This window comes from Solea senegalensis, linkage group LG1, assembly GCF_019176455.1.
Source record: "Solea senegalensis isolate Sse05_10M linkage group LG1, IFAPA_SoseM_1, whole genome shotgun sequence".
NCBI lineage: Eukaryota > Metazoa > Chordata > Actinopteri > Pleuronectiformes > Soleidae > Solea > Solea senegalensis.
This window is the reverse complement of record NC_058021.1, coordinates 6005041-6018091: the sequence shown is the minus strand read 5'-3', so window position 1 is coordinate 6018091 and position 13051 is coordinate 6005041. Positions and strand designations below refer to the sequence as shown.

Genomic DNA, 13051 nt, shown 5'->3' with positions numbered 1-13051 from the left:
ACACACGGCAAACCAATTTGCAATTTTGAGACAATTTATTCAATTAATTCATCATTCTGAACGTTTATATAAGTTGCAAATTCCGTGTTTTATTTATTGTTATGATAATGATGACGATTATTATTTTTTTCTAACAATTATCTACAGTTGCAATATCCTACATTTTTCAGCCTATTTCAATTTTATACATTATTTAATCACAACACAGTAGAAGAAGTACCCACGGAGCAGACAACTGCGTGTACATCACTGTGATAAAAGAAAGAGAGGAGAAGAAAACTACATTACTATTTATATAACTTTAGATCTATATTTTTATTGAACAAGTATAATATATAGAACCAACAAGGTATACACTGATGAAAAACAGTACCTCGAAATACACAGGCAGTATATAATCAATCATTACAAAAATATAGTTTAAATAAAAAATAAATGAATAAGTCAAAGATGGGTACAAAAAAGGTAACAATATTCCTATTCGGAATGTATTTCGTGTAACACGGAGGCTGCTTCCGGTTGGTGAGGACACGTCACTCTTTGAGCCAAGCAAGAGGACCGGTGCTAACTCCGCTTACCGACACCTCAAACATAAAATACACGGTGAAACCATGTCGAATTCGGTGATATCGGTTATCTCCCGGTTTCTAGAGGAGTACACCTCCACCACGCCCAACAAGCTCAAAGTGGTAGACGCGTATCTGCTGTATATTCTGTTGACAGGAGCGTTGCAGTTCCTCTACTGTCTGCTCGTTGGTACCTTCCCCTTCAACAGCTTTTTGTCGGGCTTCATCTCATGTGTGGGCGCTTTCATTCTCGCAGGTAATTATATATATATATATACATATATATGTTTGTTTGTTTTTCAATAAAAAGGTTTATTCTTTGACAGTGCACCAATGTGTGTGCAGCAGCAGACACAGGTTAGCCGAGTTAAGCTAACCGAGCTAACAGCTTCTATGATTTGGTGGAAGTTTGTAAAACGCACCTTGATGTCGCCCAGTTTACAATATATAATGCAATACTTAAACATCACGAGGAATGGGACCTCATCATTGGCGCTCCCCTGGTGCCCTAATGGTCGAAATGCCTCCAGGTCCCCTTTTACACCTGGCATTCAAAAGCCTGACAGTAAAACTCAAAACCAAACTACAACATGATAAAGTTGTATCATATTGTAAATACACCCTAGGACAGATTGGTATCTGATCTGCAAAAAAATTTTTGGGAGGGGGACGTATGTTAATACCAGGTGTAAATGCATGTGGAGAAGCACTATGTGATCACAGGAAATGCATTCTAATGCTAGGTGTAAAGGGGGCCCTAGAGGCCCTACTGGTTGCCATTCATTTGTGACCTCTAAAGAAAAATATACATTTCAAAAATTGTTTCTAATGGAGTTCCTTTCTAGTGTAGAAAATGCCCTTACAGCTTTGTTTCCCATGGGTGTTCTTCCAATCAAAGAGGGTGCCATTACTAAGTTCCCTACTGCCCCTACATGACAGTTTCCCAAAGGGTTTCCTCAGAGGAAATGATATTTAATGCTTTATAGAAAATCCCCATCTTGGTCGTAGAAAGTGCCCATTTCATGTTTCCCACTAGATGCCCTTTTAATTATTGCCCCTGCCTTTCCAAATGTCTGTGTATGCCACTGGACCTATTAACACATCTTGTGATACATAGCTCACATAATACATAAGTTGTGGTGAATTCTTCATTATCGGGATAATTGTGAATGGGGAATATTGTTAAAATTTTACGATTGATCATCAAAGTCATTTCAGTTCATTTTGAAGTTCCTCAACGGGGTGCCTGCATCTTTCCTGGCATTCCAATTCGATTCGACTTTTTGCCCATATCAAATAAAACTCAAATCATAAACTATACATAAAAATTATGGATTTTATACCACTTCAAAGACAAATATTCAACTTTTTTGTGAAAAGTGAACTTTGACCCTGGATTTCTCTTACACAGCAAAAGTATTTTATAGTACTTGGGTATGAGTAGATAGACAGACAGATAGACAAATATTCAAATTTTGTCTATTGAAAATCATTAAAATCTCAGGAGTAACTAAATAATGTCTGCTTTAAGTCATTTATTTTGAAGTTCCTCTGGGGTGCCTGCAACCAAAAATGTTCCCACTCACTAGATAAAGGTTTGACCAAAAGAATCATGTGACACATCTATTAGTAAGACAATAAAACATTATACTACACTAGTGCACAACATTTGTTTTGTTACATTTGTTGAGTAAGAAGATTTATTATGCAGGAGCACTACAGGTTTCAATGTTGTGTAGCAATAATATTAAACATTTTAAAGGGTAGCAAAACAAAAACAAAATGGTTTTATGTGTTTTGCATAAAATAAAGATGTACAGCGGTACAATGTGCTCCAGTGGCCTAATAAAGTGCAATGCGTTGCAATTAACAGTGTCTGCAAGAATTAATTTCAGTCAAACTAAATGCAATTCCAGAAAAAGAAAAGGCCTGAAAGAGTTATTAAAACACATTGGGGGGAACAAAAAAAATACATACAAGGATGTTATCAGGTCTTCTTTTACAGCCATCAGTGTGTTATTATTTGCTGGCCTGCATCTCTCTTCTAGTTGTTAAGCAATATTATTAATATAATATTATGATATAATATAATATATATATTTTTTTCTTCCAGTGTGTCTTCGTATCCAGATCAACCCACAGAACAAAGGAGAGTTCCTGTCCATCTCTCCAGAGAGAGCCTTTGCTGACTTCCTCTTTGCCCACATTGTCCTCCACCTGGTTGTGATTAACTTCATTGGCTGAAGCAGACATGGACCCAAAGGGACAGTGCCCCCTCCTCTTAGAAGGTGTATATTTCACACATACATTTATCATTTTAGAGGTTAATAATGTTATAGTCTTGAAATGCCTAATTGTTGTTAAGTACAGTCAGAATCTTTGAATATTAGAGTCTGCAGGGATGTGAGTGGGTATAGCACACAGCACAGTCTCTCGTAGTGCTTTCAGACAGACACAGTTCTGGTTCTGGTTCTAGTGCCAGCACCATGGTTCTGAGGTTACAGAACCATGGTGCTTTCTGGTGAACCAGCCCGCATCCGCATCAGTTTAAGAGGAACCAAATTGGGAGGATGGTACTCCACATTAGGCAGAAGTAAACAAATCTCCATACTTCCTCTACTTTCCTCTCGTCTTTACAGCCCAGAATATGACGCATGACACATCCACTGATGATGTCAGGGCTTTCAGGTTTTTTTGTTTGTTTTTGATTTGAACATTCCAGACAGTTCAAAATTAGGTTTGGGAACTGGAACAGGCATGGAGCCCTGCCAGTGTAAAAGAGCTGTCAGAGGACAGTAAATGGCCTTTTACACAGATATATTCTCATGAAATAAGACACATACCCTTGTCCTATGGGTTCTCTCAGTAACATTAACTGTCCTTCTAAAGTCTTGGCTTAAATCTCAGCCCATCAGCTCTTGATAGTACATTTGATAAGGAAGACTTCAAGCTTACTTCCTCTAGGGAGATCCACATGATACCACATATTACTTTTGCGTTGCTTGAAAACAACGTTATTACATTTTTAGACTAGCAGACGGGGAAAGGTCGTACTCTGTTTTCTTGTTTCCTGTTTCATAACCTCGATGTCACTAACCTTACCGCCTCTTCTTTTTTCATTATTATTTTTATTTCTTTCAAAGATCCCGACAAAGAAGTCATGAAAACTCCCCATCAAGACATGATGCTGCGTCTGATCTTGTGCCACGATCCCACTGTCAACTCTGAGTTAGTTGTATCTTGACACATGCGATGCAGTACAATTTTCATACTGATAAACTGGTTGATTTCTTTCTCTTTTTTTAATGTAAAATTTGTAAATCATTCCCTTTTTGCACTGAGGCAAAGAAATAAAAAAAATGAAGCTGAAATGTCTTAATCTTATTAATACTGAAAAGCTTTTTCTATAAAGAAGACAGAGCTGTTTCTCTATAACAGGGGTGTTAAACTCAAATCTATCACCAATTTTACTAAATTTGGAGTGGTCACGGGCCAAAACAAAAATTTATTAAAAAACCTGTTTTAATTTGGCTTGTTTTTGTCTTTCTGTTAGAAATCTGTAGTTCAGCTTTTCCATAAGAAAAAAGACTATAGTTTTTTATTAAAATTAATCCTGAAATAAATAGATTTTATAGATATAAGTTTATTATTTAAAAATTTTAAATTGTGTTCCACTTTGATGCTTGCTCAAACATAACCTCGTGTTGAAAAACTTTGGGCTATATAGATACAGATATATCTGATTAAAATATTGTCTAAAAATAAATGACCAAAAAATTAAATATTTGTATGTGGTGTAAAGGTAGATTGTAAAAAAAAAAATACTGTTTTTTTCTTAAAGCACAAACATATTTTGCCTTTCCATTTTTCATGAAACAGTTTTTTATCTGCATCAATCTTTACCTCCTGAACATTTAAGGATCATTTGTGGATATTTCTCAATCTGCTTAATCTCACTTGTAGTTGTAATTAAACACTAATGTAAACACTGCGATCCATTGGCGGGATGCCGTCATTTCGCGGATAATAACATAATTGCCATGCATTGTGAAAATGTAGTTTATAGTCAATGCACTATTTAAAGCAACATAGATTTATTATAAGGCAACTTTTATTTAATATCAATTAAGCACTCGCAGCCACATAAAATGATGTGGTTGGCCACATCTGTCCTGGGGGCTTACTGGTTATTTTCAGTCCTAGTTATTTTCAGCGGCGTCCCTGCGCAAAGTTAGAGGGCACTTCCTGTGTAAGTGCAATTCTGTCACCAGGGGGCACCTGTTTTTAAAATTGAATATTTTCACATAGGTGGCTTCAGGGAAGGACTATCATCAGTCCTAGCAGGTGTGGTTCAGATCGGACAAGGATTGGCAAAGTTTTTTTTTTTTTAGTATTTTCTGCCACCATTCTGCATTGTTGTAAAAAATGTACCGTTTTCTGCAACATGGTCGTCTTCAGCAACTAGCCATCATCCATCCTACATCCAAATGCAGCAGAGCGAGCACGTAGCATGGTCCGAACTTCATGGTTAATCTCGGGCTTTTGGTTTGGGTAAGTCCTGCAACGTTTTGTGGGTACAATGTTTTCCTCACATGTACTGATGTAGCCCGTTACACTGGAAGCATATTCCTCCAAATCCACAGTACAGCCATCCCTTATAGCAGCAGCTTTAAAAATGACCCAATTTGTACTCTCAAAGCAGTCCTGAAGCAACCAGTTCTGCCCTTGCTTCAAATCAACCAATGAGAAGCGCTCTGGGTCCCTGAACTTCTGGCCCCACTGCCGAACCTAAAGCGTGCGCTATACAAGCACATGCGTGTGGAGTTCACGTGCAGTTCAGCAATACACAACATTGCAGGCGCCAGGAGGATATCGCGGCCGGGCCCCACCAACTGGAAACAGGACGCACAGCATCCGGCACAACCAACTATTCACATACAACTACACGATGTGTCTACAGTTGAAATTGCGTTCATCAAATGTTAAATTTATTATTAACTTGTGCTCCATGACATTTTTGACAAAGGAAAACTTAAAAGCTCATAATCCTCCTATGCACAGCAGCCCCAGAATGCATTGCACGTTGGTCACGTGGTCTGGGACCGTAAGAACACTTCCAGGCCACCGTAGAATTCAGATGATGGGACTCACAGTAATATGTTTATGGATACAAGCACACATTGGGGTTAAAGGGAATGAAATAGCACACAAAAGAAGCAACAGGACATAATAATATATAATAAATGAACAGCATCATTAAACAAAAACTAAAGGAGAGATGGCAAAAACAATGGGAGGAGGAGAGGAATGTTAGATGGTTTTACAGTATCCAAAGCAAAATGGGAGTGGCTAGGCACACGGAAAGGAGCAGGAAAGAGGAAAATATAATATCGAGGATCAGATATGGCCATACAGGATTGAACAACACGTTATTTCTCATCAATAAATACAATACAGACAGATGTGATCACTGTGGGCAGGAGGAATCCATTCATCATGTTACAAGATATTCCTTCAGTTTCTTAAACCACAAAGTTGATTGGGAGGATATAGGATGTGTGTGTATGTAAATGTATGCATATATAGGTTGTTGTTTTTTGTGTTGTGTAGTATGTATAGCTGTATATATAGATAGATAGATATAATTATTATTTATTTTATTATTTTTACTTTTAAGTAATGGTTCAGTTACACCAACATTTCTATCTACACTCCATACCACATGGTGGCGGTAATGCACCAAATCGTTGTTTGCCAACCGCCATAAAACCTCAGAAAACAAGAAGAAGAAGAAGAAGCAGCATGCAGAGGAGACTGATTGATAGGTGACACCGCACACCTGCTCGTCTTCACGCAGGTGTTTTTCAATCAGCTGATGACGGCTGATTGCTTCCTCCTCCTCTTCTTATTTAATCTTCATCCAGCCAACAGTTCCGTGATGTTACTTTGAAGAGAAGCTGCACGAGCGGTGGAACGAAAAAAAAAAGACGCGAAAAAGTGTTGCTGCGTAACTACTGAAACCGTTCAGGGAGGAGGGAACTTGTTGCGGTAATGCACCAACCGCCCAAAAACCTCAAAAAAGAACAGGGAACTTTAAAAAGAGAAGAGTAATAAAAAAAGAAAACTACCGCGGCGTGACGTCAGACGCCGAAAAGGTGGTCGTAGCAAGGTGCTCCAAGATGGCGTGTTCGACCTGGTCCAGATTGGTGGCCCGTCCAGAATGGTGAGTGATATGCTCAAATAAAGCCCTGGCTCAGTGATTGCTTAAATAAAGCAAAGAAATGAGGAAATATTCACATTTAACAAAATTAAAAAAACAATCCATTATCAAAATAGACAAAACAAGACTAAAAACAAGTTAAAATTGCTGCTGTGCTAAGCTAACTCACTGTTCCACTCATGGTCATTACTATTGAGTTTTTCACTGGAAAGACTTGTTTGTTTCTTTTGTTAAATGTTTAAAAACTAGGGTTCTACAGAGCCTTGAAAGTCTGGAAAATGCTTCATATTAAATATAGTGTTTTTAAAGTTTGCTTGAAAATTGTGCATTGTGCTGGAAAATGCTGGATTTACAATATATTAACCAGTTTCATGATGAAAAAATTGTTTTATGGAAATTAAAATAAAATTAAGGCGTAATATTTTTCTTCGCCGAACCACTTCGCCGCTCTTTTTAAGTTACAATAAATTCCGAGCTGTGTGTTATTGACTTGTCGATACAAAGATATAATATGCTAAACCGTTAGCAATTAGCTGGTCAGCTAGTTCTCGTTCAGTCATTGCATCAAATGCATGTTGTTGGCTAGATAGCGTTAGCTCGGGGGTTACTTCATCCTAACGTAGGGCTCTCAAGTCTCACGCACTGAGTATGGCAGTCGCGCTTTTCGATCTTTTGTCACGCACTCCCGCCACACATTGTATTTCTCACGCTGAAAAAAATATAATATAAAGTTATCTGGTGCACTGCTATCGCTATGGAACCGGGAGGAAACTGTTCTCATACACGCGTGCTTGCCTGTTTACTCCCGAGCGGTGCTCACTTTAGTTGATACTCCATCTTGTGGCCAAAAGGATAAACCGCACCTCTCTGTATGTGCTACTTTTCATTACAGAAACTATTTTGAACTAAACTGGACATAAATATTAACATTTGAATTCATTTGAAATAAAATAACTTAAACAATAATATATTCTGTTATCATTTCTTCTCCTTCCATTAGTGTAGTAATCTTTCCATCATCTGTTTTTGTTGTTTCTTTTCTTTTCGAAATAACTTGAAGTGCAGTTGCAGTAAATACCGTTTCATTGTTGCATATAGTCCATTTCAGGTGGACTATATTATTACATTATATTATTACAACTATAGCTACTTTTAGTTGTAATATTACATTTTTATATTTTACAGTACTGTGCGGAAGTCTTGGGCCACCATTAGATTTGTTGTTTTAGCAATGCTATAATGACAATAGAGGATAATTATTTCTATTTCACTTTACTGGAACACATTCAGAAAATATGTATGCAGTTTTTTGTTTTAAAAAAAAAAAATCAGAAAAAAAAAAACATCCTCTACAGGTGTCAAGTATTTAGCGTGATCTACCCTTACACTTGAACAGTAACACAGCTCTGTTAATACTGGAGTGGAACCTTAAGTAATGTTACTGGTAAATCCTGTGTTTGTCATTCATAAAAGATTATTCCCTTGCTATGTAAATTGGGTTGTCATATCTGCAAAAGAGCAACAGTAAAACATATATGAATGTAAACAGGGAGGATTATTTGTCATGTGTGTATATATAGAGTTATTTAAAGCTTCGGGGTCCTTAAAAAAGTTGGTATTTTATCTTGAAAGTGCTTGAATTTTACTCTTAAAGCTGTACAAACCCTGAAAACAGATTCAGGGTTATTCAGTCATTAAAATATAAACTTTTTTTTTTTTTTAAAGGAACAACCTGCTTCCTGCTCACGGAGACCTGGTCGGACCCGTCATATACAAAAGCCTGAGGCTGTCAAAAAAAGGTGAGTGAAACCTTTAGAGATAATTTACTACATCATTGAAAATGTTACGGCTAATTTTCATAATGTATTTAACTGATGGCAATATATCATATTAATTTAATCACACACATTAATAATAAGTTTTTTTGGGTTTTTAAATAGTGTGGCTGTATGAGGTACTGACATTTCTGTACTTGAACTTAAAAGGCATTCCTTAAATCTTAATCAACTTTATTCTACATTACTTGTGATTATGTTAATTTCTTTGTTTCACTGTTAGAATAGAATTTGTGCTGGCAGCAATGTTTTCACTGTAAGGGAGTTTTTATATCTCAGGCTGGGTGAACCATGTTTGTACCTCATCCAAACACATTTTAGTACACCGTACCTAGTTATTTTACACCTGTAATGGTATTAACTTGAACATTGTCAAGGCTGGAGACTGGACTCAGACATTTTTTTGTTTTTGTTTTTTTCCCCACAGATTGATCTTCATGAAGACTGTCAAATAGTAGGTGTCATGATTCAATTCTGGGTGACCGCTGTGTCCCCACTCTTTCTTGGCCGCTGTGCCTACATCTCTCTGCATTGTCCAACATGGCCACGTTCTTTCCATTCTCCTGCTTTCCATCTGTCAAATAGCTGAGGGTTGTACATGGAGCATTTGCCACAGGTTGGTTTTTATGTTCCTGTCCACTTATTGGGTGGTCTGAATTTGTAAGATGTAAATCTGGTCCTTGGTTATATTTTTGTGGAACTGCTGAGCGAGTGATTTGAAAGAACGAGGTGACTCATGGAGTGTTTGAAATTCTCTCTCTGAATGAATAGGTTGTGTGTGACTGAGATGCCTGGATTAAATAGTTAAGATGGTCTGAGAATATGATTATGTTCAGCAGTTCACATTAAAGTAGATATGGTGTCTTGAAGGGCTTAGATGCTTGATAAGTTATAATGCACTAACGTTTCCTTTTTAGGTCCGTCTACAAAGGGTGAGTCCATATTTTTTTATTTCTTCTCTGGGGGCTACTGTCTTGGCCTCCGTGTGTGCTAGGGTTTGCAGAGTAGGGGAATAAACAAAAAAAACCTTGTGTGTTGTGTTTTTTTGAAAGTGAAGGTACTTAGGTGTCGGCAACTGACTTGCTAGTCTAGCTGCCCACAGTTAACTACCTAATTACACTTAGAGTTTACATGCAAAGGTAAGAACACGGCTCTCTATGGAGGCGTTTTCTTGCCTTGCCACTGTGACCTTAACCACTTTTTCTTTCCAACTGGTACGCAGGCCGCGGGCCATCGCTCTTCCGGCTGCCGTGTCGATCTGTCCTGGCCGTCGTGCCTTTCCTCACTTCTAAAAGGAAAAAAATATCAACTTGAACTGTTTTCTTTAGCACTAGTGATGTTGGAGGACCAGATCTTAAATGAGGTTTAAATGGATGTTGGTGTACAGTTAAAGCTAGATGGTAGGAATAAAATTAATGTTGTGCTTTGTACACTCTGTCACAAGGCTTAGACTTCTTGGCCGCCGTGCCTTTTCTTTTTTTCTCTTTTCCATCGTGGCCATTAATCTATTGTTAGCCCTAGAACGTTAAAATAGATCCTGGTGATCTACAAACATAGTACCTGGCTTTGGATGGCAGCCGTGCCATTGCCTTTTTATTGCTATACGTCCCTTAATGCAAGTAGGCCATGATTGCTAACTGTGCCCGCGCCTTTGTGACCTACTTGTGTTATTGTACGTCTGGCCTTGCGCGTATAGCCATTTTACATAGACAAACATGGGTGCCTTCTGCGTCCATGCACAGTAAGTAAACTAACCTGTACTTTTCTTCTAGCATCAGTCAAGAGGAGCACCGACATCACTGCATGTCCATCTTAATTAGATCGCGTTTTAGTTAAGGTGAAATTTCACTTGGCCGCCGTGCCATTACTATACCTGCTCTGACCTCAATCTTGATTTTTCATGGCCACTGTGTCATGACTGTACTTGGTCTTGGTGTTCATGCCAGTCTATCATTTCTGATCTGTTTTTCCTACTAAGTTTTCCTGGTTGAGTGTGTGTGTGTGTGATGACTGACTTGGACTGACGTTAATCTGACCTTTGGACCAAGACTAACACTCCAATTGACTTTACTGCACCAGAAAGGTGAACAAAATTTAGACCAAGACTAACACTCCAATTGACTTTACTGCACCAGAAAGGTGAACAAAATTTATGCTGCAAGACTGGCAAGATGCACACCAATTAGACAACAAGCTAATTCAAATTCTTTAAAAAACAGGTAACATTTTTAGCTTTCAGGTAAGTATTAAAGGCCTTTGCCACATGATCTTTGTGGGTAAATCGTGTCCACTCAATTTTTAAAGTTAATTTGCATCTAAACATTTACAATGCCTGACACAATGGCATTACAATAATCAAGTTTTTTTGTTTTGCATTACTGAGTGCAAACGCCTTTATTTACACACTGACGCATGCCAAGATTTTAAAGTTGATTAGTCTTGAGGCGTCTGATTTCTGCAGGAAATTCTGGTACCTCATTTTGAAATGGCTTTAATTTAAAAATGAGATTTTGGTCTTGAATCTGTTATCATAGTTGCCACTTGGACTGTTGACAAACGTGGAAGCTGATGAATCATGTAGTAAATGCATCAACGTTTACTGTAGCTTAAGTTCTTTCAAAGTGCTGTAAAAATTTAGTAATTGATTATGATGAGCTAGACCAGGTCTTCCTTCTCAACTGGTAATTGCTTTGATAAGATAACCAGTTCCTGATTTGATTATGAAGCTAAACTTTTGATTTATATGCAAGTGTAGTCACATTAGATTGTAGGTGTTATTCAGCCCATGGATAATGTTATGATATACTTTAAATCTGGCATTTGTTGGCACATTTAAGTCTTAAACTTTACGCACTGCCATCAGCCTTTGTAGTCGCTAACTGAAATCGAATTCAATATTAATGCTGACTTGTCTCACTCTGCCAAGTTTATTTCCCTCTAAAGAAGTTGAACCTTTTTGTGTTCATAGTCTTTTTGTGCGTCATGTCGGGAGGCCTCCCAGCAGGGGATTTTTATCTTCCCCTGCAAAACTATGCGTTACTCGCCTTAGGGATGCAGGGCTATCCTGCATAGTTTCTTTCAAAAATTAGATCGTAGGTTGCAGGATTAGAGCGCGTTTCTTTTCTTTAGGAGGACACAAACCTAGCAGAGAGACAACTCGGATTATTTAAGTCAAGGTTGCGCCATACGATCAATGCGATTTTATCTTCCGATATGATGGCTTGAAATAAAACTTTTATTCTGTGGGCTTAATTCCGACAGAAATCAGACAGAATTTGGTTTAATGTTGAAGACTTTTGTGCAAGTACCCTCTTGTAGCAGGAGTGAGCAGCTGCAGCTTTTTAATTTAATTTTCGTTATTTGATTTGTTTCTTGGATTGACTTAGTGTCTGGAGCTTTGTGGTTAATAGTGATCATGTAAGTGGTCGTTTTGCCTCTTATTTGTGAAGCTGGCAGCTGGTTGAAATGATAGGACTTTATGGCTTGACCGAAGTGGGATTTTTGATAGAGCATAGGGTTAAAACCTCACATACACTAGCTATTTCAGCGAACAAGTGTCTGTAGTCCGTTATTACCCATGATTTTATTTCAAATTTCACAATTTAGGCAGCTTGTAGAGTCATTAGGAAGATGCTTAATCCCAATGTCTTGGTTGGTTGCATGAGAAACTGCTATCTCTTAGATGTGTTGGCAAAGTTCCTCCTCTGATTTTTGTAGACTTGCCCTAAAGTTTTTATCCGCTTTAACTCTTGTTGAGCTATGCATTAAATGATTCCTCCAACTTGTCTCCATATCAATTTTTTTCTTCCTGCAGCCTTCCACCACCCACTGCTGCTGTTGCATCTGCTAAAGGTAGCCGTATCCTGATTCACTGCTTCTTCATGTGTTGGGTAAGAAGTGTCATTGGATTACTAACAATGTAAACACCTTTTAAATGCTTGATCTAATTTACCCAAATGGTTCATCAGTTTAAGACAAAAAATCATTGAATTTGACATTTTTGGGGCCAGTAACCTGACCTCTAAATGTTTGGGAAACCATGCAAAAGATCGCAAGCTCTCTGCATGACCCAACAGCATCGATGTTTGAGTTATTTAATTGCTCAATTTTTAAGTCAGTCAAGATTTTATGAGCTGGGTCTTCTTCACACAACAGAGAACAAGGTAAATTGAGTCGACTCGTAACATGGTAAGGCATTTCGTCCTTCCCCTTCTTCTCTGTGTGTGAGGAAATCTGGCCACGGATCCTGACTGAGTGGCATACCATGGCTGTGCAGTTTCCAAAATCAGACAAGGATCCATCTGATTTTGTGACTCGGCCTGTCGTGATATGCATGTATCTTCCTCCGAAACAAAGTATTGGAATGGACAGGTTTTAAGTTTAAATCACATCACATCACTTGTAGATGGTGAAGCATTTGTTTAAATTGG

General features: G+C 38.0%; 1 protein-coding gene across 1 annotated transcript; it reads left to right on the top strand.

Moving 5' to 3' along the window:
- The first annotated feature begins 507 nt into the window (after window positions 1-507).
- On the top strand, window positions 508-3937 carry dad1 (defender against cell death 1). Its single transcript, XM_044033088.1, has 3 exons — window positions 508-822; window positions 2680-2854; window positions 3710-3937. Exons 1-2 carry the CDS (start codon window positions 612-614, stop codon window positions 2808-2810), a joined length of 342 nt encoding a protein of 113 aa, XP_043889023.1. The 5' UTR covers window positions 508-611; the 3' UTR covers window positions 2811-2854; window positions 3710-3937.
- The last annotated feature ends 9114 nt before the right edge of the window (window positions 3938-13051 follow it).

Bases quoted from the DNA above. Each gene is read 5' to 3' on its own strand.
- dad1 (XM_044033088.1), top strand. From the start codon at position 612: ATGTCGAATTCGGTGATATCGGTTATCTCCCGGTTTCTAGAGGAGTAC. The intron at 823-2,679 runs GTAATTATATAT...TTTTTCTTCCAG, and splicing joins GGGCGCTTTCATTCTCGCAG to TGTGTCTTCGTATCCAGATC.